The following is a 26,970-nucleotide window of genomic DNA, read 5'->3' on the forward strand; positions in this document are numbered from 1 at the left end:
TAACTTCTCAAAGACATCAAGTGGATCAGACTATCAAGTTTCCAGGAGAATATATATTCTTGACTGTGATTTAGTTCCATGAAGAGGAGAGTTTTTCTATAGTATATGCACTCTGATCACAATCTTAAATCTCTGTTTTGGATTTTTTATCCAGAATGGCTTCTTCAGCTGTTGTAGGTATTCTACTCCATTTTAGAAACACGTCAGTCATTGTGTCATTGTACGGGTAACCTTCCTTGTGAGATTGCTCACAATTTATTGAAACTGATTTGAAAAGAAGAGAAGACTTTTTTTTTAAAAGGCATTGTGTTTCGGTTTTGGGGGTTTAATTTATATAAGAATAATGATAATTAGTTGTAATTTTTATTATATATTCTTTTGTTATTGCTGTTTCTTCTTAAACTAAATCCATATACCTGTATCCTGAGAAAGATTAACTCCAAGTATGCTTAAATTAATAATGAATATGACATGCCAGGTATGTGACAGGTAATTACAGATTCTAAGTAATCTGTGATTTGTAACCACTAGCCCTATCACATGATGCAAAGGCAACCACATGAAACAGAAGCCTCTTAGCTTCAAAAATCTCCTCATAAACATCACAACTCTATCTAGTTCTACAATGGATCTATAACTATCTAGGCAGTGTAGTATGCTATCTATACTGCTGAAAAAAATTATTTTTTTAGATAATATGTAATGTCACGACATTTAACTTGGAAAATGTTGTAACTGAGAGACCATGAGTTTCAGTACAGCTTTGGTAATTTGGGAAGCGTGAATAGGAAATGAATTTTCTGTAAAATAATTCTTAGCACAACAGTATTTAATCTTTTTTCACTTAAATTTGCAGCTTATCAGTTGAAGAAGTGCCAGCCTCCACCCACAGTTCCACATGCAGATTTGTTTACAGAAGATGATGACTTTGAAATAGGTGAAAAAATAGTATCTCCTTTTCTTTCTTATGTTTTCACTTGAATTCTAATTAAACTAAACTATTAATGTATTTCATCTTCCACCTGACATATTGGTATACTTCTGCTTGAGGTTTTTTGGGGGTTTAACATTTTTGTCAATAACTTTTTCAGGAGATTTTGTGAAGTACAGGTGCCATCCTGGTTTCACCCTTGTTGGACAAGATATATTAACCTGCAAACTGAATGCACAGCTGCAGTTTGAAGGATCCTCTCCATTTTGTGAAGGTAAATATATGTTTGCATTGTCTGCATATCACTAACTTGCATCCTTCTTATCTGCCTATACATTAAGCATCAAATTTTTGGGCCTTGTATTTCAATAATGTTTAAAAGAAAAGTTTCCATTTATTTCTTTGATATCTAAGAGGTGTATACATTTTTAAATTGGTCCCTAAAATTTTTGTGCAGACATTTAATTCTTTAGAATCAAAAGACGAGTGGCTTTAACTATTTAACTATACCATTAATGAAACACTGATTTCTAAAATTCATTTAAATTTTTTAACATTGTTTCATATCAAACCAAAGATTTCTTTTCACCCCTGAAGAGTTTTAAAAATATGTATTTAAATTAAGCTTTCAAAATAAAATAAGAAATTATTCTCTCTGCTTTTGCAAATATGGTGACATTATATGACAGAGTCACATGAAAAATGTGTTCTGAAGTAATATATGGCAAATTTAAATTTCTGGATCAGATCAAAAATCCCATATACCAGACCAAATGTTCCATCTCTGGCAATGGCCAATAATGATTTTCTAGCGAAGAACATAAGTTCATTGCAAGAATGCAGTTAATTAAGGCCTCCAACCTGCTATAGCTAATCCACTCTTAAACTAGCAATGTTCTTTGTATTTTGAAACTTGTAGAGCTATTTCTTAAGTGGATTTATTCAGTGCCATTTTGAACAATGTGGATGCTTTAAATCCAAAAGTTTTGTGCAAGAAGTTGCACAATTTATTTATGTAATATGTGAAGATGTTTCCCCATTTCTTTGCTTTCAAATTGGCACCTACTGTTTTCACTTCATACCCTCTAGTTCTTGTGTGGGAAGAAACAATAACAAATTGTTCTCTATTCACCATATTTATGGCATGATTCTGTAGACCAGAAGATATATCATACCTTTAATAATTCCTTTCATCCTTCTCTATAACTTTTCTGACTCTACTCTATTTCTTTTGAGGTGATGCAGTATAGAACTGCATTTATACAATACTCTTTCATCCAGATAGACTTGTTAAAAATGGCTACTTGCTATGTAATTTGCGTATTGTATTCCAAACTAATTTTTGGACTGCCTTCTTATATTTCTGCATTTTACCTGTAGTTTATAATTGTTTACATTGTCCTTATTTGGATCAGCTTCATATTTTTTAAAGATGCTAGAAAACTTTTTTATTCTCCTGAGCTGTGCCACTATGTTGTAGTAGGCAATAAATATATATTTATATTCCTAGGATTCTATATACAAGTATGATGACATATCTGACAGGCAAGAAAAATCAGTCTCAGTTACCACTTCTACGTTGTCCTGAATGAATGACCTGCAGAGCAGCTGTAATTGCACCACACCATACTTTTCTTACAGCTCCCTTTCCCTACCTGTGTCGTCTGTCCGAGGACAGACTTTCTCATAATACTTAGTACCATGATAACTTGCCAGGTATTTTCTAATGTGCAGAGCCCCCGGCACCCTACAGAACACGCTCTCATTGTGCATTAATTTATGTTTACCAATAGTTGACCATTTGTGATTTGTGTTTACACACTGGGACCATCTGCTCTCATCCTATCCTTATATCCTCTTGCTACAAATTTCTTTCCTTTTTTAATTGCTGTTAGGGAAACATAGGGATGTAAACTAAAGCATGAAAAGCATTGCAACAGCAAGAAATGCATTGGTCACAAAAATTGACATACTAGTAAAACAGCTAATTGGCATCCCGTAAAAGGTAGAGATCTCTCATCTGGCTTCTCAAAACATGTAAATTAGAGAGGTGGTGTGATAATATTGTGTAGTGTGGTGATGGTATTTATGAATAAAAAGAGAAAACAAAGATGGAGACATCAGAGGTAACATTAGAGTTAATGTTATAATGTTAGAGTTAATGTTATGTTAGAGTTAATAGAGTAAAAAGCTTAGTCAGGCCTTCCTCAAAACAACCAAATCATTTTCCTCCAAAAGCCAGGTTAGGTAATCTGTTTCTCAAAACTAGGATATGATGAGGGTGTTGTGCTGTCCTGCAGAATTACTTTTCTTGTGACACTGCCTCACCACACTCAATTACACGTGACTGTGTAGCATAAAGATCTTTGTTATTTACTGGTTTTGCTGTTGTTTCTCTGTAAGCATTGCCTGTATGTATGAATTTATGCAAACAAACAAATAACAGTACTCAATTTACATGTGCAACGATATGATTAAAATGAATGTAAAATAGATTGTTTATATCCTCCAATATGCCTAAAGCATTTTTTTAAATATTTATTCCTGTTATCATTCCAAACAATTTTACAATAGCTACTTTTAAAATTCATGGGATACACTTATAAATAAATAATAATTAAATATTTTCTGGGGCTCAAGTGTCTAATTCTGTGTTTTGCAGCTCAGATTTTCTTGATTGGTAAACTTCACATCAATTCCTAAAATTTTAAATGTGTAGGGAGTTGAATCACCTTGTAACTTCGGTGACAGAAGAGAGTTCAGAAGGTATCAAATATAGTACTGAAGAATGTGATGTTAGTGTGTTAATTTATTGACAAATAAAAAGGAACAGTATTCACTGTGGCATACGTGTGCCTCAACTGAAGCAATTTGTGTGACTTTGTATTTAGGAGTTTTCTGTTTTGGAATACCATGCTAAAGGTAATATAGCTAATATTATGGAACAAAAGGGTCCAAATTGCAGATTTTTGTTTCACCGGTTGTGTGGATGACACCAAGAAAATAACACTGTGGAGTTTATTTATATTCAATTGATAAATATTAGGTTTTAGTGGTATTGGAAAATGGATGTGCCTTTTTTTTATTTTTTTTAATAGAGCAAGGTGAAGCAGTGTCACTGTCTCAGTATCTCACTTTTTCTTGTAAAATGTTCGAGTCCAGCTTCCATCCTAGAGATTAAGTCATGTAATCAGCAGCTAAGCTACTCTGGGGGGAAGTTGGTGGGTAATTCATTATGGTGGAGAAAGAGAGCCAGCAAAGGCTGGTGAGATGAACATTGCCAATTTGCCACCTACCACCACGGTGCAGCCAGCCTCCTAAACTGCAAAGGAGCAATACACTCTGCCTTCCCATGTCCCTGAACTACTCCAGAACTGTTCCTCTTGTAAGTCCCTGTGATACGTCTCCTGTGAATGGCTGAGGTTTGAAAGGACCTCTTGTCCAATGACTCTTAGCCATAGGAAGTGAATCTCGGTCGTATCAAGAGTTAGAGCTATAACTTGCTGTTTAAGGAGATTTGGCCACTTCTGCTCTAGCACAGGAGAGGTACTAAGCTATTTACAGCCTAGAGAGACATAAGAGTTTCATTTTTACTTGATTTTTCTGCCCTAAGTATATGCTGAGGGATGCCTCACAGGATGCTATTTTTGTCTCGGTACCACAGAAAAATATTCCATATTGACTTTCACCTTTTGCGTTACGATTTGCGCTGATTTGTATCAGAGGTGCATTTTGTTCACATAAACAGTACTTCTTCCTTTCAGAAATTGTTCTGTTCCTAAAGTTTTGAAGTCCACTTCAAAGTGGATAGAACATATAGAGGAAAGAATTCCTACAGCAATCCTGCATTGATCTGTTTCTTATGTTACATACGTGTGAAGATTTGTTCAAGGAAATTGTCTGACCTTTAAGTGTTGATTTTTAATATTCACCTACCAAAGAAATATTCTTAATTACAAAGCAACATCATACTTTTCCTCAATTATGAGAGAAGGGCATGAGGAAACATCTGCAAAAGGCACATTTTCCCCTGTGGTAAATAAATTATTTTCAGGTCCCTTCTTAAGTATCAGCTATGAGGAATGAGAAAGCTATTAGCAGTTTTTCTTTGTTGTTGATAACTTTTACCTGCTTGTTAAAAAAAATGATTTTTTTGTTGTTATTTTTTCAAACGTAGCAAACAAGTTATCTCCTTGACTTTTTTTCTGCTTCTCTTTTTGTCTCTGATGTCCTTTACAAGAAAAAATAGATGATCTAAGAGCAAAGCAGGTGAAAGAAAAAGGCAGAAAAGTAATTTCTGTGGGGTTTTTATATTTTTTTTTCCTCACTGCAATTTCCTAGTCCTCTCTCTTTTTCTTTTTGGAGACCATTCTTACAATGGCCAGTTCTCATCTGGAGCATTTTCAGAGGTTTCTGAGATGCTCACAGTCAAGGTGTCTGTGCTTTCTTGAGTGTGATTGTCTTTCTTCCTATTCTATGACGTTTCTTTTTCCCAAAGGAAACTAGCAATTTTCACTTCTCTGGATTGGTGATTTTCCTTTATTTTTTTCACTGCATTTCCTTCCCTGGCTCCATTTCTTTCGTATGCTTGCAGTGAGTTTTTTGAGTTTGTGAAGAATATCTCAACACTTCCATGGATCACTGTAAACTGATCTCAGGTTTCTCAAACCATAATTTTGAATCTTGTTCTTACTTGAAAATTCTGCATCCCAGATTCCAAAAACTTCATATACTGCAGTAAGTAAATACAAGTTCATGCAGCCTTTTCTTTAAAAGATACTTATAGTGCACCTCTTTGGAAATAATACCTGTGGGAACTTAGCTGAAAGAGCACCTATATAAAAGGCTGTGACAATAACCTTTTAGATTAAGCCAACTGTAAACTTTTCTGGAAGAATGTACCATCACACTTTGCATTTTATGAGATCACCTGGCTTTAGTTTTGTCTGGACTGTATCTGTGTAACATCCAGATTTTGTTTGCAGGCCCCAAATCTGAATGACCAGTAAATAGTTTGTTTCATGACTAATTTAACCAATGGTTACTTCCATAACTCCCTGTGATGCTGAGGAAAAAAACCAAAAGGCAGTTGTAACCTTACCATCTCTGCTGTTAGATATTACATATGGCATATTTACTAAAAAGCACTCCAGAGGTACTTGCTACAGTCCCATATCTTCCTTCCAAATGTCGTGTTCTTTGCAACTACTTTTTTGTCATTTTAGCTGATCGTAGCCATTTCTTAAAGCATAGTTTATGCAGAGAAGTGATAGTTTTCCAGTGTTGAAAAGAATCACTGTGTCTCTCTTGCTGTGAAAAGTCTGACAGCATTACTCATTTCTCCAGGATACTTGTAATTTACTACTTTGAAGACCAACTCTCAATCCACAACTTGCTTTAGTAAACTTTAGTAAACAAATACTCCAATGAAGCCGATATTTGATCAGGAAAAGACATCTTATTTTCTTAAAAATAGACTTGTAGCATAAGCAAAGGATACTAACAGGGTAAAGCAAGTTGTGGAACTGTGTCATGTCAGCTACTCTTCATAACTGATGAGCACACATGAGTCTCATGTATTTAACTAAGGGAAAATAGTTATTATTTATCTGACAATATGTTTCTTCTGCCCAATTTTTTTTTCTGTGATACTTTGCTGATTTACTTGTACTTGCTGCAGATTCAGGTGTCAGAGCACTTGTTGACTGTATTTTCTCAAGTTATTCTTCTCTTATTCTGAAGAATATAGGAAGTCAAAGTAACAGTGTGTTTCATTTTAAGATAATGAGAAAGAAAAGCTATTGTCATTAAATATGTGCAATTGTCTATTCTTACACAGAAGCTTGTGTGAAATGCCTGGGTGTAATTTGGCTACAGGCATTTCTATCTCAAGAGACAATCCCTGAATTAAAACTGTCAAAAGGATCCTTACTACTTTACGTACCATTACCCTGTAGGCCTTTCCTCTCTTAGGAAGTCGTCTATGAAAAAGAGTTTTACCTCTTAAAGACACCGTCTGCTACAGCCAGTGCTGTCAAATGATAGCAGAAAGGGACATATGCCAGGGAAAAAATGTTTGCTTGCTGTTTTTTCCCCAGCCCACACCTTGTTTTCCCTGCTTGATGGTATATTCTCGCATATTACATCTCTCCTTTTCACAGGCTGATATTTTTCTCTCTGACTGAAGAAATTTTTTAGCTAAACATGATGAGGGGGAGGAGAGGAAGTGAGGGCTTCTAAAATCTAGTATTTCTTCCTGCATTTGCTGGCATGATAATGCTACATATTCTCCAGTCTATTAGAGCAGACTGAAGAACAAAAGGTTATGAGTAATAAGTAGGTTTTACTTTTTCATGCTTTATATCCCCTCCTTATATCCCTAAATAATCAGAGTGGCTTTTACATAAGTGATTTATAATTAATGCTATAGTATAAAAAAAATATATAGTATAAAAAAATCACAGCTGAGAGAAATTGTGCTGAAGGCTCAACCTATAAGTCAGATCTAGGGAAGTTTTGAAAGAGTCAGGAAAGATGTGTTTTGATTTTTGTTTGTTTGTTCTTTTTTTTTTTCTAAACTTTGGTGCCAGTAAGAAATTAGTAGTCCTCAGAAAATGAGTTTGTAAGTTTGAAACTCATATCTTTCTCACTTAATGTATCACTATTTAAAATATTCTAAAGAATCTGGGATGGTGAATGGAATGTTGTATCGTCCAGCTCAGGCATGTATCTTTTCTCTTACTTCCACACAAGTCTGGAAAACTGTATTTATTAGAGAAAGGACAGGAATAAGACAGCTTCTCAAAGGTAAAGGTCAATGCACCATGTCAGAAAGTGATGGTTAATTTATATGTGAATTAATTGATAAAATTTCTATTTTATTTGCATTGCTGCTTCTGGTGGAGGGTTCAGAAATATCCCCAGTGTATGGAAAAGAAGGTAAAGACTGGTCTTTTATAAGATATTATTTCCTTCTCGACCAGTCTGCTTAATTTCTCTCAGAGGACAACTAAAGTCCTGACACTGTTTTCCAGAAGTTTACAGCAAAATTCTTCTTGGTTCCAACTGAACCTAAATTTCATCTCCAAGTTTGTAAAAGGCCAACTAAGGGAAATGTCCAGTTTTTAATGTTTGGTTTTGATAGTTATGTGTGTTTTTTCCCCTGTAACAGATTTTTCCCCCTGATAATTTTTCCTCTGTTGTTATGTTTTTCACCTTTCCTATAACCTTTATTTTATGCAAGTACTTGGGTACTGTTCCAGTCAGTTTCCAGGAATGCATTTCTGTCAAGATATATTTGTGAATCTTACGCAAAAAACATTGTTAAAATGCACATATATTATGTAACTGTGGACAAAATGTATCAGACTTTAACAGCAAACAGACATGAAAAAAATCAGTCTTGCATGAGAGGCAAAATGTTAAAGAAAAACAGTGACCAAAAAAATAATTTATTAATCAAAACAGCATTTAGGATATAAAATTTACAGCATTTTAGTATAGTAGATTCCTTGTTATATGCAGAGATCATAAACACCTGTGAATACCACGTGAAACTGTAAAGTGTTAGTTCAGAGTTTATATAACAGGGAAAACAGTTGCTGAGAAGGTCTTGGATGACTTGGAGTATTCTGTATCCAAATAAACCCTTTGTCTGTGCAAAATGTATATTTTCAAATGATCTGGTGTGCCTAGAAGCTCCAATACGTTTTCATGTTTATGTAACAGACTTCATTCTTAAAGGTGGGTGTTTTCTTAAGAACTCAAATAGAAGACAGCTAATAGTGTTCCAAATAAAACGTTTTACAGGGACTTTTACCTCACCTATGTGAATGATCACACCAGCATATGTGAATCCCTTGACTGTAAACCCTTTGGACTGTGACATATTTCTGGATGAATGTTTTACTATAATTAGTATTTCGTTTCATAAATGCAAGGTTTATAGAGGTGGTCCTGTTTCTTTTTGTGCTAAAGCGAACCTTATTGTTCCTTCCATCTAGAATACGATTTTAACAAGTTTTCATTTTGGAAACTTAATGTGAAGCGTACATATCTCTGAAATAAAATACTGTGGGTTTTTTTATTTTTCATGGAAAAGAAACATTTTATTTCATTGCTATTCTTGTTGTTCTTCTTGTTGTGTCCTTTTTAGCACAATGTCCAGCAAATGAAATCCGTACAGAATCATCAGGAGTGATCCTTAGTCCAGGTTACCCAGGCACCTACCCCAACTCTCAGACCTGTTCTTGGACTATAAAGGTTGATCCAGGATATAACATCTCCATCTTTGTAGAAATGTTTCAAAGTGAAAAGCAGTTTGATGAGTTGGAGGTATTTGATGGTAAGAGAGATTTAAATTCTATCTAACCACAAAAGAAAGTATGTCGGATCAAATGGGCCTTGATTTCCAATTGTTGATTTCATAATTCGTTGTTACATCTGAAACTGAAACAATAGTGTGGTATTTTTATTACTTTTGCCTTAAGTCTAAATCTGTTATCAAATGAAAGTTTTTATAGGTATATTCAAGACAAAGAAGCTTTTAAATTTTCTTAGGTATTGTTAGAGGAGAAGCAGTAGCAGCTGCAGCACTCCTATGAAAGTCATAGTTTTCTGTTTCCTAGGAAATGTATGGAGATGTCTGAAAGGAGAACTTACCATACTGCTTTATAATGGATCATTTCTGGGGAGAAATATTTTGGGGGTATAATTGCATTTGTCCAATTTAATAAAATTATTTGAGGCTAAATACTCAGTCTAGTTTCTCCATAGCATAGCAGAACCAGTGCTGTACTGTGTTTGAACATACTCCTGTTAAAGAACGTGACCATCTGTTTTGGGACAAAGAGTAGAGAAATGACAAAAACGCAATTTCTAGAGTGTTACTCATAGCAGCAACTTCTCAAAGGGCCCTATGTAATTAACAGGCTATTCTTATTTCCCACTGAATTCTGATCTTATTATCACTTGTTCTGTTCTCATTGACTGATGAGAATAACTAGTCCCTGATTGTTCTTTAGTACATTTTTATTCATTTGGAGACCATTATATCTTCCCTCATTAACCAAGAATATATGATAACTACGATAGAACTGATTAATATTCACTATGGGAGTTTCATAACATGGAAAATATTAAAAGGTCATATGTTTCGAGGTATCTTTAAGTATTTTTCTTGAGTAGTAGATTTTTAATGTTTAAAATGATTAAAATATTTTCAATTTTTGATAGCAACATTCTGAAAAGAACCACAATATTTCCATTCTCTAAAAAAAATGTCTTTTCATTAGCTTTTTTTTTTCTTTATAGTGTGTGTGTTGGTCCTTGACAGGTTAGTGGAGAAAATAGTCTGAAAAAATCCATTTAGACTGTCTTGTCCTCCACTCTATTTTGTATTTAACATCAAAACAATATTTTCTGTGCCTGGAACTTTTCTAGTGGTCCGATCACTTTGTTTTCTTTTGAAAAATTCTGTTGAAACTGCTTAATGTTCCTCATGGAGATTTTTGTTTTCTTTCTTATACCTTGAAATCTTATGAAACCAGTTTATCAATAATAGATCTGAGAGAAGAATTATCATAGTTACTACAATTTTAAGCATTGTCATTTCACGACATGAAATCACATTCTTACAAATTCATCTCTAGTGCAGCTCTACTGAGGTCATTTTTTCTACCACCTACCAGCAAACTTAAATGAGAAAGATAATGGCATATTTATAACCTCTCAATAGAGTGCCATGTAGAGATTCCTGAGCTAGCTCTCAACAAGTTGATATTTAAATATGGCACATTGCAGTGTCTTGCAGAGATACTTTTTTGTGTCCCTGTGGCCACATTAGGAATGTGCTTTGCTCGGCTACTTAGTTCTACATCTCAGCATGATGAGTTTGTTGGGGCAGAAGGCAATGCTGATGTGGCTATACTCTTTGCATTGATGGATATAACTCAGATTAGCTCGTTCAGAGCTAGCTTAGGTATTTCCCTGTATTACTGCATTTTGCAATAAATATATGTCATATCCTGGGACCTTGTGTGGTCCAAAACAGAATAGCTTTATTTAAGTTAGAAGAACTGCACTGATCTATCTACACGAGGTAAAGATATGTCACCAAACTTTATGCAGAAACTGTATACGCATTGTCAAGACAACTTTTAGAGAAATAGTATTTGCTAAGGCATAGGTCTCTGATACTGTTATAAAGCAGCTTCAGAATGCAAACCAAAACAGTGACTACAGCTAAATGACTATGTTATAAATTACGGTGCTTCAGCAGCTAGATGATGATCCGTATAAACATCCAGTCAATGAGGCCACCCTGGTCAGCTGGGAACAATAAGCCCATTAGTTGTTCCCACTTACCAGTCAGACCCTTAAGAAAGCCCATCTGTATTCTAAACCAGAGAAGCCATAAATGTACCATGAATATAATTATTAAAGGCTTTTGAACTTTAAAAGACTGTATTCAGGCTACTTGCCCTGAACAGCATTCATTTAATACAGCAAATATTCTTCTATTATTTTTTTTTTTTTCTCCCTGTAATAAACCAACAAAATTCTGTCACTGAAAATAGACGGAAATGTCAACTTTTAGGAAAGCTTCAGATGACAGGTCAGCACACCAGAAGTTGAGAGTTTATTCCCTTATATAGACAATCTCTGAAATAATAAAAAAATCAGACTCAAGAGCGTCTAAGTCATGCTGCTGACGTTCCTGAATGTCATCTGAAGAGCTGCCTGCTAGGTAAGGTACAGAAACTGAAACTCAACTTCAGGAAAAACAAAGCAAACTAAAATACATCGAATCATTCCTCTGATCTCCCAACAGCTAAAAAATGCAGTGTGTCATGTGGTGCTGCAAGCTAATTCATGATCCCTAATAAGGGAAGACACTCCTATCTCTGCATGTAGTAGTTCCCTTTATTTGAGAATTTCTAAAGAACATATTCATTCTGTAACAAGTAAAGTGTATTAAACAGATTTAACAAAGCCCAGGGTGAAGTATGGAGAGACTAAATGAATTTTCATGTTTTAAATCATTATTTTAGGCAAAAATAGAAGTTGACCTTAGCATTCCTCATCAGTTATCATGCACTAACTCCCTAATATGAAAACGAAACAAGCCACAAAGCATTTTGATGAGGACATGCTGGGCAACCTGTGCCTAAAGCTATGCTTATTTGTTCTTATTTTGTATTATGTATTTAGTATTTAGAATTTATTTAGTAATACTTATTTCGTTGTAGTATTGTCATTATGATGACTGAGCTGCAGTTCCTAAGAACTGGGAGGTTGTCTTAATCTTTATGGTTTGCTGTGGCTTCTTTGGAACCTGAAATGTTCTCATCAGAAAATATACTTATTTTTTTATTGGGTTGGAGAGGGAGAAGGCTGACAACAATTGTATTCGATTTTTTTTATTTTTTGATTCAGTTTTATTTTTGTGTTTTCATGCAACATAAGAAGAGCTGATCAAGCTGCAGCTGCTCAAACTCAGCATAAATGAATGAAGCAGCCTCTTTATTTGAAATAGCTGCTGTGGCCAAGATAATGTTGGTTGAACGTGGCTTTCCTAAACTTGAAAAACGTGGAGCAAAAGTTGTAGTGAGAAGTTGAAAGGGAGGAGCTCAGGTGGAGAAAACATAACCTTAATATGGAGGAAGAAGATGCCATTTGTTTTAGAAAGCTTTCAGTTGGAGATTGGTTTGATCTACAGATTATTTTGTTTTCTCTGGCATATATGTTATTTAATTATATAGTTAGCCCCCAAATCATTATTTCTGCTTCTAGGGTTTTATTGTGCTGAAGATACCTGTCTTGAGCCACGACACATTTTTTCAACATCCTGTATTTACCATAAGAGTGTATTTTTTTTACACTAAAATGATACTGTAATAAACACATTGTCCTTTAACAGAACCGAGTCCTAGTAAAGTATGTATTGTAAATTCATAGCACTTGTACATAAGTCTATTACACAGTGAAACTGTGATGGTCTTATATGGGACAGAGCATTTTTTAGCTACTGTGTTCACTATGTAATATGGTGGTGTTTAAAATTATACAAGCTGTACAATGTCAAAGAATGTATAAATTAGCTACCACTCACTAGTTGGAAAAGAGCTCAAATAAATACTAGATATAAAAGGACAAGGAGCACAAACGTAATCTCATTCAAAGTAATTGTCCCAAATATAAATGACTTTTTAAAAAATCCACTATTTTTTCAGTGTTTATGGCAAAAACACTCACTGTTTTATATTCTAGTTTGTTTGTACCAATATTTTTTTATTGTTCCCTCCAGTGAAAACCTAAAACTGAATGGATAGTTTAAATAGAGGTCTGTTAACAACGTGTCACATTACTTCTGGCAACGACGTGTCACATTACTTCCCATTCTTTCCTTGTATATTCACATTCAAAGCTGAGTTAAAATATGGAAAGGATTACATAAACTAGTGGTACTTTAAAACTTCAATAATTTCTTTATTCATCTCTGAAGGATCGTCTGGGCAAAGCCCTTTACTGGTTGCTTTAAGTGGAAATCATACTGGACAACTGAACTTTACAAGCAAAATGAATCAGCTCTACCTCCGCTGGTCAACTGATCATGCAACCAGCAAGAAAGGATTCAAGATCCGTTACTCAGGTAACTATTAATGATTTCCATTAAATTATACTTTGTTGTTACATATACTATTTAGCATCAAATTAGGATTTGTAATATAACCTTTTTTTCTCCGAAGATAATTTATTATAATGTACATTTTGAGGATGTGACATCATTCTATTGCAAGTTCAAGGAAAGCACAGGACTTGTACTTTCTGTTTTTTTCCCAGCTTGTCAAAGATCTCCAGATTAATACTTCTCTAATGAATACTTCTGTCTTCAACCTGATATATTGTCTTAGCAGACCTGGAGCAAGGCCTTTGAAATGTAGTGGGAGGCATAGCCCTTAGATTTACACAGAAGTACTCAAGAATGAGAATTTTTGATCCTGAAGTGGTGTGCGCTACCCCACCTGCAATTCAGTACAAAATTATTAGGTTTACAATTTCCTTGAGTTGTAGTTCACAACTCTCATTACTGTGCTCTTCTTTATGTGCAAATGAATGGAAAACGGTGGGGAAAAGTATCCCTTGTTTCTTCAATATGCTGCAGGTGAATCTGGTGTTGTGGTGACATGAAAATATGTAAAAGGTCTATTTAAACAGCGTTTAAAATTATGTCCCTTATTATGAAAAAAAAAAAAAGTTACCAGTATTGCGATACTGCGTTATACTCTTATGTGTAGACATACTGACCCTTACTCAGTTAGTAGCGTATTTAAGATGTTATCGCACATACATCTGCAGTCACATTGCTCCTAAAAGGCTTGGCTTAGGGATCATTTACATGATGTAAACAGTGAGAGAGAGAGGTGATAATTACTGTCTGTTGTTAACATTTGCTTTTTCTGTGTTTGGACTTGATTAGCAATGTAAAGGTTGTGTGTGTTAATTTTGGTGGCTACTAATTGTCAATATCAATTAAGTGGAGAAAGGCATGCTAAGAATATTTTAGAAAAATGTTTTATCAAGCACCAGGTATCCCCCATTTATTCATGCTGAATGCCATTTAGAGAGATGATTTTCACAGAGCTCACACCTTTCCCGTACCAGCCATGCACTGGCTGTCTAACCTCTGGGAAGTTTACCTTGTTACTGAAACAGAAGATCAGGGCTGAGCTGAGAGCATAATAATGATCGTTGTTTTGGCGACTTAAGAACTATAAGCAGAACTATGAGCAATCAGGGAAAAAAAAAAACAAAACAGTAAAAGCATTATCTCCACCTTGCGAGAAACCTTTGGAGTACTACTACAGACAAACTGAAACTGAGGGTTGGGGGAAAGGGAAGTTGTTTTCAAGCATATTGGAAATTCATTTAGTTTTTCATAGGGAAAAGGCAATTGCAGGACCTAATACATGAATTGAGAGTGTGGCAGAAGGGACAAAGAGAATCTGTCATGTGATAACACTCAGATGTGTGGCAATGAAGGGAGTGGGCCTTCTGTCATGAATTTAGAGTGTGGAAGTATTATCAGTGTCACAAAAATAGAGTTCATTTAAAATCTATTTTGTAAGTATCAAATTATTAAGGAGGCTTATTTTTGAGGAATGAGAATTTAATTTACACCTTTATGTGTACACAAAACATGTTTTGCAGTAGTGAAGAAGTGGTCTGTCTAATTGCTAGGCTCAATTCATCAATTATTATGGCACTAGCTGCAACTAATAATAAAATTGGGGGACTGGAGAGAGATATGCAATCCTTATGGCTATGTTTTAGGAAGAAACAACTGTTTTGCTTTTTCTGTTTCACTAACAGTCAGCGCTTGCATTTTTCTCTAAACTTTGGTACATTTTACATGAGATTCAATGGAAATAATCAGCATGAAAGAAGAGTAACAGTGAGCAGCAGCATAAACAATTGGATTTGAATCTTAATGAGGGAAAGCAACATCATGAAAGTAGGAAAAATACAAGATCCCAAAAAGACTATTGATACGGTGGCAGCTGTGACTGAGCCAGCAGGCTTTCTCATAATGTAGACCCTACTGAAATGAATTACTGCCCTCCCACAACCCTCCCCTTCTTCTCCAGCTATGTCTGTGCACAACATTTTGCAAATCGTGGTTTTGTCACAACTAGATTTCATTTGTAGATACAAATTTTCTTCACTTTTAAAAAGTGCTGGAGGCTTTCAGAAGAATGCTTAATATTGCCTTTAGCATATGAGCTTACTTGTGTAAGCTATTTGTCTAATGTTATTTGTATGTTTTCTATCTTGTGGTTTAAGGCTTTTTGCTAAATCTTAGTAGAAAAGAACTATAGCATTACAGCAGAGCGATATTCTTTTAAGGACCTTGAATATTATAGAGGCACTAGCATCATTTTAATCTGAATAAAAAATTTCCTAACTGCACTAACACCTAAGTATTAAATGATGTCTTCCTTAATCTAGTGAGTATCTGTATAGTATAGTGAAACTAGGAGGGAAAGCATCAGTTAAAATTTCCTGCAGCTCTAGGGATGTAATCCCTTTCTTCTTTGAAAGGTATGTAGTACAGTAAAATCACTGAAATGTATGCCAAAAATATAAAGAAAAGGTATTGCATGCTTTGCAAGCTGTAATACTTTTTTTTTTTTTTTTTTTTTATAATGCTTGCTTGTTGTTTTGTAGTGCTTGACTTCCTGGTGCATCTGGGTTTATTACAAATGGGGAAGAACTGTAAGTGCAGAAAGTGGAACTTGCTGAGCCCAGGCTAGAAAACTCACTCTCTGAGAGATATAAACCTTGAAACAGCTTTGAAAGATACCTGCAGGATCTGCTTCTTGGCTTTGTTTTCCCTCAATAATTTATAACCCTGCGTGCACATTCCTACCCTAGCAAGCTAGCACAAAAGCATAACAAAGAAGAGGGGGATAATTATTTTTTTTAAGTAGTGGTGGAAGGAATGAAAGTGCACTACAGTACCTGGCACATCAGCTGGAGGCATGGTGATTTGGGAAGCAGAGGAGTACTTAGCTCGCTACTTTGCAAGGTCACATTGCCTCTATAACATTTACAGGCTTTTGTTTAACTTCTGGTAAGTCATTCAATAGTAAATAAGGCAAGTGGTTACTTGGCTAAGTTGTAATTGGCTGCCAGTAGAACTGTAGATATATGTAATATATATATATTAATAACCCCACCATAGATTTCTATTTTACCTTTATTCTGCTCTTGCAACCTCATCTGTTATTGCAAGAAGCTTAATTCTTCACCATTCATTTAATCTTATTTTTAAGCTTTGTACCTGTGAAACAACTGTTCCTATTTCCTTTCTATTTCAAATTAAAAGAAAAGGCTATGATTGGTTTGGTTTTGTCTTTACATTTTCCAGTAGCTGGTTAGAAGTGAGAAGGGAATTGTATGGAGAAGTTAATCAGACTCTTTATAATTGTTTCTTCTGTGGTTCTGAAACTTTTAGGTGGCAATTTGCTGTAGTAAATACAGCAGGAAAGTCACACAATGGGGTTTATACAATACTTTGAATCAAGAGCAATATAAACAGGATCATTTATAAATGTTGAACCATTAGTAAGAACATCTGTACTATAAATAGCAGGTTATTTAGTCAGATATTTATTTTTTAAGAGGCAGACATTCACAATTATGTGACTAAAGAGAGAATAGGCCTTTGCAAATTTACCTTGCTGTTTTCATACCGTTTACACATTAGATTTAAAGATAAACTGCAAAAGAAAAAGAATGTCAGTCTGACCTTTTTTTGGTGCTTGGTTAAGTATTCTCCTTTTTTTATTCTGTACATTTTAAAGTGAAAATTAACATGGAATGGATAGTCCACTAATTAAGGAACTGGTTTAGTAATCAGAAGAGGTCTGCTTAGTTTTCTTGTGTGACTTTACCTGATCACTTAAGCCAGCATCTGATTTCCTATCTATAAAGGGAGAATGTCTAAAGTGAGAATGATAGTAAACCTCTGCCTCACTGGATATTTCAAGACCAGCAGCACAAAGGACATAAGATCCCCTGGCAACGTGGTGATGATGACAACTAAGTATCCAAAAGGGAAAGTTAGAAGGAAGCAGTGGACTAAGCTGTGACTTTTTATCTGTCAACAAAAAATCTAGCATATAAGATAAACAAAGGTAACATGGGATTTCAAGGAAAGATTTTTGTTTATTTATAATTTCAGACATAGGGCAGTGTTTCAGTGGATAGTTATATCTTTTTTGCATAAGTTTTTGGACTATTAATCAAAGATACTGCTGGGAAATTAAATCCTTTGCTAAAATAAGTTTTTAGAGAAAATGTCATATTATTCACTGTAAGACTGAGATTTACGAAATCATCTGAGGGGTTTGGACATCCAGTTTCAAAGAAATTTAATTTGGAATTGGGAATTATTTAATTGAGCTTCCTTTATATAGAGTGCCTCAACCAGCTTCTAAAAATCTCAGCATAAATGTTTAAATGTTCCAGCTCTTAAGAGAATATTCTTTGTGAAAGGCAGAATATAGTCCTGCAAATGCAAAATCAGTGTTTATCTGTGCTGCTGTCCACACATCAGTTGACTAGTGATGTGTGATGTAGCCAGGCAGTTATTACCCTGTTGGTCTTCAGTTGCAAGTGACAAATGGACGCTGTGATTATAAGCGAGCTGAAAACATTCAGTATGTTGCCTTGCAAAAACCACTGGTGTTTGAGGCCTTGAAAGAATGTGGATGCTATGTCACTTGGAAAAGTAAATTAAATCTGTAAAGGTAAAGGTACTTCAGGTCACTGGAACAGTTTCATACAAGTTTATCACATTTTGTGGTAACACATTGTCATTCCTAGGTTCCCTCTCAGAAACTGGCTGGGAAAAAAACAGCATTTTATCCCAGTGGTCCTTGATACCAGACTGCAACATTTTATGAGCGCTCTGTAGAGATTCCTGCTTAAGCCCAGAATTTTCACTCAGCTGACAGTGGCTGTAGTTTTCAGTCTGACATTCTTCAAGCATTTGCTTACCCTCCAGATCTTCAGGCATTTTTATTTATAGCATTCTGTGTGATTCTTCAGTTAATATGTCAGTTCCTGATCCTAGAAGATGTTGTGTATGCTTCATCCTGGACTCTGCAGGGAATTCAGTTTAAAGAATAGATTAAAAATTACTAAACTTTAGGTTAAGAAGGGAATTGTATGGAGTCTTATCAATATTCCGTCACTGTCTCAACAAGTGTTGAGTCTTCAACAAGATTTTTCAGAGTTGTAAAATAAAAATCCATCTTAAGAATTTTAAATAATTTGCCTCAAATGCTTTCCTTCTTTTCATGGTACGTATAGCTTAGACATAGTACATTGAGTATCAGCATTCTCTGTCCATATTTCACTCCCTTTGCAGCACAAAATACTATGAGTTTTGATAGGGCTTTTACATGCTTGAGGGCTACAGGCATTGCTTGCCTGCAGCATTGTTTCTGGCTTCTGACATACTAACTGCCTACTGCCACTGTTTTTAAATGCTGTCATTAATAAGTGTTTCTGTAAGAGTAGGAGGTAGAACTGATCAATATTAAATAACTATTTTAAACATGTTACCCAAACATATGATTCTTGTCACAAAATTAAATACTCAAAAATTGGAGCAAGTGTTTTGGTGTCATGCTTTTAAACTTCAGTTACAGAAGTGTTGAGTGCATGCTCCTGCAACTGAAGTCAGTGCGAATTGTGTTTGAACATGTAGAACTAGGCTGGGAAGAACAGATCATAGTTATCGAAATAGTCAAAATCATAGTATTTTTAATCTACTCTCTTTGAAATGTTTATCTGTAAAATGGGTATAATAACAATGATTCTTGCTTTAGTGCAATTTTGTGAAAATAAGTTAGTTAATATTCATGTAATATCCAGATAACACATGTACAGTCCTTATAAAAAACACATTAAAATTGTATCTTGAAACAGCAGTGTCTGAGTAGTTTGAAGCTAATAAGGCCTGGAAACATCTTAAAAAATTAGTTGTTTTTTTTTTTTTTTAAAGGTATATATACTGAAAGAATAACTAGAGACTGTTCCCTATATCCTTTAAAGTAGACATCCTAACCAAAACCAAAGTATGATCATAAGGTTACAGACTGTAAGGCCTTCAACAATGCCAAGTGCAAGGTCCTGCATGTATGTCAGAGTAAAGCACAAATACAGTCTGGGCAGAGAATGGATTCAGAGCAGCCCTGAGGAGAAGGATGTGGGGGTGTTGGTTGATGAGAAATTCAACATGAGCCAGCAATGCGTACTTGCAGCCCAGAAAGCCAACCATATCCTAGGCTGCATCAAAAGAAGTGTGGCCAGTGGGTCACACTCTTGTGAGACCACACATGTAGTGCTGCGTCCAGTTCTGGGGGCCCCAACATAAGAAAGACATAGACATGTTGGAGCGGGTCCAGAGGAGGGCCACAAAGATGATCAGAGGGCTGGAGCACCTCTCCTATGAAGACAGGCTGAGAGAGTTGGGGTTTTTCAGCCTGGGGAAAAGAAGTCTCCGGGGAGATCTTATTGTGGCCTTCCAGTACCTAAAGGGGGCCTACAGGAAGGATGGGGAGAGACTCTTTATCAGGGAGTGTAGCGATAGGATGAGGAGTAACAACTTTAAACTGGAATAAGGTAGACTTAGATTAAATAGTAGGAAGAAGTTCTTTACTGTGAGGGTGGTGGGATACTGGAACAGGTTGTCCAGCAACATTGTGGAGGCCCCATCCCTGGAGGTGTTCAAGGGCGGGTTGGATGGGGCTTTGAGCAACCTGGTCTAGTGGGAGGTGTCCCTGCCCATGGCAGCGGGGTCGGAAACAGATGATCTTTAAGGTCACTTCCAACCCAAACCATTGTGTGATTCTATGATTCTATTAGAATTGGCATCAATAGCCTACCAGGTCCTTGTCTTTCTCGTTTCCATCACTGGCTCTTAGCCTCCAATCCCTCCCTTCTTACTTCTGGTCTCATTGCATAGTTTGTCATGAGTGCTGTTCCTGTGGGCTCTGAAACCCAGTACTTTTGTGTCAAATATTTTTTCTCTCTTTTCTCCAGTTACAGCCTTCCTACCCAGTCAAATGCAAAGCATAGCTTTATTTTCACACTTGAGCCTCTACCTCTAACTTTCAATGTCAGATGACCACAAAGCTCTACCAAGATATCTCAGTTCCTAGATCTCCTCTTCCCAATTTCCTCCAGCCCCGTGCAACTGCTGCCACTCACTCAAGTGAGACACTTGGGGTGGCAGGAAAAGTAAGCAGTAGTAACAGGAGGTTGCAGGGATGGTTGAAAGCAGCAGATATACAGGAGTCATCAAGGTAGCTGGGGAAGGACAATATGGATTTCTGCATGGGATTTGCAATAATAGCCATTAGGACTAAAGTATATTTGCCAAAGTGATGTTTAAGTAAATTCTGAATGATATTGCTGCTTTCTGTTCCTCTTGTTTTCTTGTATCAGTTTCTTCTTAGTTCAAAAGATTTTTTTTTTGCTTGATTTTTGTTCTGAACACCGCTTAGTTCACTGGAGAGTTTAAAATATGCCTTTGGGCTCTGAGCATTGTTAATTGTTACAACACAAGCAACAATTATGACTGATATATTCCCCCTGTGGCCCCCCATGAAGGTTTCAGTATTTCAACGTTATTCTGTATAATTCAGTAGCCTGAATATCCCATATTTCATGCCATTTTAAAGCTGATCTCTTTGGAGGTTCATGTGTACTATAGTTTGTTAAAATTAACCACAGTTGAAAAAAGGTCAATAAGTTCCGAGGTTATCAGAACACAAAATACAACCTGTTGTGCTCAAAATCTTGTTGTGGGTAAAAACCCCATGTTTTATGTGTCTAGCCTAAAATTTACTGTTAGTATACCTGAAATTTATCAGTTTAAAAAAAGAATTACTGATCCAGATTAAATGGTTATTAAAAAAAAAAAAAAAAAAAAGAGAGAAAATGAAAATGAAAGCTTCTGTACAGAAAACCAATACAGTTAGAATTGTTATGCACACAGTTCCCATTATCTAACCTTTTCCCTGGTGCTACAGTCGTGCTTCCATTACTCCTTGAGAAGCTAAGATCAATGGCTTCAGTTTGGTGTTTGTATGTTGGGGGAGATACTGCAGGTCATCAGCAGCTAGAGTCCTTCAGCAGGAAGAGTGTGATATTGAAGATTTCTTCCTCAATCTAGGATTTGTTTAGGATTATTTTTGTTTGCTAACACATTTTTATACTCTCCTCTTGGTCAAGTTCAAGTTACACATGGTTCTACTATGTATAGTCCAATTTATACCCACCTGACCAGAAGAAATAAATCTGTTCAAACCAAAACAAGCTTCAGGCACGTCAAAAAAGGTTGAGACAAAACAAACCTGACAAACCTTTGTCTTGAGGACTTGCAAACTCAGTACAAAGCCTGTGACCTGTTACTAGGAAAGGCAATGCTGTATTACTGGGCTACAGGGTTACACATCACATGGCAAGTATTTTCTGTTTAGAATTGCAATATTGAGGAGAGAAATTTTGAGTTTTGTCTGAATGGCATATTACGTTTAGGACTCACCTGCTGTTCCTAAGGTCTCCTAGGATATTTAAAATTAAATAGTGCTTAAGAGGTTACTGAAGGTGACTTATCCACTGGTCTTTTGATCTCAACCAGCTTGTGTTGCAATAACAATATCATTTTTTTTTCTTCAATAGGTTGAAAGAAAATTAAAGCCATATTTATTGTGTTTCTTTAAATGTCAAATCTCTTTTTAAATGTAAAGAGTATTTCAGTAATTAAATTAATTTAGTTAGGCTTGTAACTGAATGTCACTGTGCTTATAGGGGATACAGAACATGACCCCAAACAATTGTTTTACTGGATCATCCTAGCTTATTGATTTTCATCCTGGTTTTTGGTTTTTGGGGTTGTTTTTTTTTTTCTTTTTGATTTATTTTTTTAAAAATAAGTCCCTAAGTGAAAGAATATGTAAAAATGACATTTCAAGTAGAAATAACATTGCTTAATTAAGAACTATAATTCTTTAATAGAATCTCAACAGATGCCAACATTTTTCAGCATCTTTAATGTAGAACCTAGTTTTACTCCTTTTGTTGAGTGCCATTTCTTAGAAATACCTAATTTGATATATTGAGTCTAAATCTAGACATTTAAAGGAAAGAATCTCAGTTAGGAGATTAATCAGGTCTATGATAACTCCACAGTCAGTGAATAGAACCATCTATCTTTAGGTGGTAACTGGTATCATAAGTGCACCTTAGGGTGATGAAATATACATTAAAAAAAAATCAGAGCGCTAGATATCAAAAACTGAAAGAAGGAACTCAGGGATATATGCAAGAAACAAATAATATGAAAAATATTTGTAGATGTGAACCAAATTCTGTAATTATGCACTTGTGAAATAAACCCCCAACTTCTACTGAGTAATTGTCTCTGGAAGATTATATGAACATCATAACAGACACGTTTCAGTATGATGTAGAGAGTATTGTAGCAGCAGTTACAGTCTCAGTGTCCTTGGTACTGATGTTTAGCTATCAGTGGAATTCAACACTGTCTTCCCCGTGAAGAATGTTCATAAGCTTATTTCAGTGGTAGAAGTTCAGCCAGGTTTATTTTCTGCAAGCCATGGTCCTACCATGCTTCTTCTGAAAAGATACTAATCTCTGTAAGCTTGATGTGGTGCGTTGCTGCAAATGCGCGGTGACTTGTACATCAATATGGATTTAAGGTAATTGTTTAATATTGCTTTTGTCCAGTGATAAATGATTGCATGCAACAAACAGATTCGTGTTAGACTCCACATGTATGTCACACTATCCTGTACTTTCGCTTGACTTGGATTCGGTCTGGGTAATCATGCTCCATTCTTATGTACAGCTTTTGCAACCTTGTTTTATAAAAACACTGGTCTTTATTACTCACTTTTTGACACAATTATAAATTTTGTACATTTTTAACTTCCTCAGCACATGTCTAAACATTTCACCTATATGTCACAAGTTCTTGAGGACCATAGAATCATAGAATGGTTTAGGTTGGAAGGAACCTTGAAGATCATCGAGTTCCAACCCCCCTGCCATAGGCAGGGACACCTCCCACTAGACCAGGTTGCCCAAGGCCACATCCAGCCTGGCTCTGAACACCTCCAGGGATGGATGGATGGTGGATGACCATACTGGTTCAGGAAAACTTCTCTGTGAACAGTATTTGTACTAGTAGCAATTAAGGTTCAGCAAGGTTTATTTTGATTTCAAAACTTGTATTTAAAGAAGTGCATGCTCTCTTACTTCAGATGTAGTGTAAATTCAACATTTAAGCAGCTGCACTCACCTAAGTTACATTATTTTGCTAAAAAAATAATACAATTGCCATATAATATCCTTGGGGAAACACGTACGCAAAAAGTTTCATACATTTTACTTGGAAAAAAAATACATCTGATGAATCAGTCTATTGTACTTTGTCATGTAATTTTTTAACATACTTGGCAAAATGTTTAATTTTTGACTAAGATGTCTAAGTGCACAGGATTTTTAAATAAAACTTCATAATTAGTTTTGCATATTAGGTAGCTCAAAGAACAGTTTTAAGTTTATAAATTTATCAAATTTGAAGTAGACTGTTTACTAAGTGTGCGCAAATGTACTGAAGAACCTATGTGTTTCCTGATTGCAGCTTCCTCATGTACAATAACATAAAATGGTTTGTGATTATAAACCATGTTTTTGAACTTCATGATATTTCTGCATAAGAACTCTAAATCTTCGCTGAGGATTTCTGAAGTAATGTAATGGATTCTGTACTAATTTTAATGGTATTCAAAGTTTGCATGTCATAAATAATGTGAACTTTGTAAATGAAGTGTGTTTTATGTGTTTTTAATAATATCCCCTTTTTTGGCATTTAGCTCCCTATTGCAGCTTAAACCCTATCTTGAGGAACGGTGGAATTGTAAATAAAACAGGTGGTCCTGCTGGAAGTAAAGTTCGCTATTACTGCAAACCTGGGTATAGAATGATTGGTCGCAATAATGCCACATGTAGGCGTCACCAAAATGGCATGTATCAGTGGGATTCTCCTGTGCCAATCTGCCAAGGTAAGATAGTGTTTTCTTATCGAGTGTGCTTCTATAATTTCATTGTAAAGAATATTTTACAAAACAAAGATGCAGAATTGTCAATACTGCTGTATGCCAAGAGTTATATTGATATCGTGAATTTATCCAAATACATATTGAATTGTGTACTTAACGTGTGCAGTTAAGAAGTAGCTTAATGCAGTCAAATACAGACCAAATAAAAAATACATTTTCAGTACTTTCTTTTATTTAGTTAAATACATATCTCTAAAGAGTCCACAGTTCATAGCACTGTTGCATTACAGAACATTTTATAACATTCCTTAGTTTTCAGGCATTAATTTGATTACTTTAGAAAATCACTACATGAGCAGTGCTTTAAAGACCTAATTTGTAACTTCTGCTTTTTTTTGTTGTTGTTTTTTTGGTGTGTATCCTGGAGTTAGGCAGGGTCTACTTTAGCTTGTTGCAGACATCTGTTAAGAGTAGTTACTATTTGTCAAATGTTTATCATTTTCCCTGTGTGGAAAGCCACACACAAAATACAGAGGAGTAACATAAAGTAGTACAAAACAGGTAAACATGTTTGGGTTCAATTCAAAATGCTTTTTCACACATTATTCAGTAAACATTTAGTGGAGACTAAGGAGTTGTATGTCAGATAAGATCAGGAATGTAGGGGAGAGAAGAAAAATTTTATGCATAATATATGGCCTATTTTAACATATTTTCATTTGTTTCTGCTTCTAATCTGCTTTGTTTATAGGAAAATATTGTAGTAACATTCATATTTAAGACTTGTTGGAACTTCTTTAATTAAAACCTGTGTTTAGTTATTCCTAACTTTGAAGACTAACAGCAGTGTTTCATATCTCCTTCAAGACAAGTATTATGGAAGTTCTATCTTGCACCCTAAAAAAAAAAAAAAAGATAAAGGTCAACTGAGATTTGGTATATTGCTTACTCTTCAGTTGAGGGCGTGTTGTTTGGAAGAAATATAAAAAGCTGCAGAAATTTGGCTGCAGCTGAAGAATGTGAAGGAGTACAGTTCACATCTTTTATACAGAGTGATTTGGTAGTTAAATATTTCTTCAGCATGAGCATTTTCATGGCTAGATGTGCCATGTGGCTACACTCCTACCAGTCCAGGGAGAAGATCAGACTGCCAGTGTGTCACAAGCAGGATCTCAGGGAGAAGATCAGACTGCCAGTGTGTCACAAGCAGGATCTTTGCTTCCAGACTCCAGGATGTGTTCTAATCTCATATGCCATAACGTGTTATGCCGTGTGTTATAGCATATGATGCCATTTGACCTTCCTTAAGGTCACCAAATCATGGGAGAATCTGTATGTGGGCTGGGCACGAGGTAAGTTTAGGGACAAGAGCCGCTTTTGAGCTTACTTGAAATGCATTTTAGTTGCAGTAGCTGGTGCTGGCATAGGAACTGAAAGCTCAGAGACGTTTTGCACTAAAGAACCTGAAATAATGACTGGGCCTACAGCTTGGCCAGAAGATCAGGAAAGTGGAAGATGCAATTCTGTTCAATATTAAGACTAAATTTAAACATCTGTATGTGAGCTCAAGTTTTGATTAATCTGTTTAAACATAGAAGTCTAGTGTCCTGTCCTCCATCTAGCAGTCTAGGTGTATTTTGCCTGTCCTCCATCTACCAGTCCAGAAAGGCACAAGCTCCTCTGGTGTACCCAGTAGACTTATCAGATGTCTTGGAGGCCTAAGAATGTCTCAGTTCTAGAGAATGGGAAAAAGAAATAGATCAAACCCTATCTGCCTAACTTCTGTTGTAGTTTATCTAGTCAATACTGTCAGTGAAACTTTGGGAGCTATTCTGCCGGCTAGCCAGCAGGTATCTTTTTTTAAAAGGCACCAAAATTTTGGCATCTTACTCTGGAGCTCAGGTACTTTGAGTGTGTGAGGTTAGAGACAATATTCCACATGTGCTTGTTAGGCTGGAGGAGATGGGGTCATGAACTTTAGGACCCCCTAGATCATACTTTTCTCCAGAATTTAAGACCTCATGATTCCTCAGCTGTCAGGAATTATGTGCAAATTTACCCCATACCTTTCTACTGCTTATCCATCCAGATGACAGTAACCTTCTAGTACTACTACCAGTGTTGTTCAACCAGATAGCAGAGGTCTGCATGATGAAAATATGATGTTCCAGCACTTTAGAGTTCTTTAAAAAATAGTGTTACCCTTTTTTTCTTAGCTTCTCCCATTTTTTAAGAATAGTCTAATTTTTAAGTGGTTTTCTTTTACATTTCTAGTTCTTGCATTTTATATTCACATTTTAATACCAATGGCAGAGAAAGGCTGGCCAATTTGCCATTCTAACTTTGAAAACTATATAGAAATGTAATGAGGTG

The 26,970-nt window shown here is 35.6% G+C and overlaps 1 protein-coding gene across 1 annotated transcript in view; it reads left to right on the plus strand.

The window, feature by feature from the left end:
• CSMD1 (CUB and Sushi multiple domains 1) overlaps positions 1-26,970 on the plus strand; it is a gene marked incomplete at both ends in the record, with an annotated part of 1,228,645 nt that overhangs the window by 1,105,836 nt on the left and 95,839 nt on the right. The window contains 5 exons of the mRNA XM_082481062.1: positions 857-937; positions 1,092-1,205; positions 9,087-9,275; positions 13,437-13,583; positions 24,412-24,600. Coding sequence (XP_082337188.1) covers positions 857-937; positions 1,092-1,205; positions 9,087-9,275; positions 13,437-13,583; positions 24,412-24,600 — 720 coding nt within the window. The remainder of the gene's footprint in view (positions 1-856; positions 938-1,091; positions 1,206-9,086; positions 9,276-13,436; positions 13,584-24,411; positions 24,601-26,970) is intronic.

Source organism: Vanellus vanellus, assembly GCF_965231255.1.
Source record: "Vanellus vanellus genome assembly, chromosome: 3".
NCBI classification, from domain to species: domain Eukaryota; kingdom Metazoa; phylum Chordata; class Aves; order Charadriiformes; family Charadriidae; genus Vanellus; species Vanellus vanellus.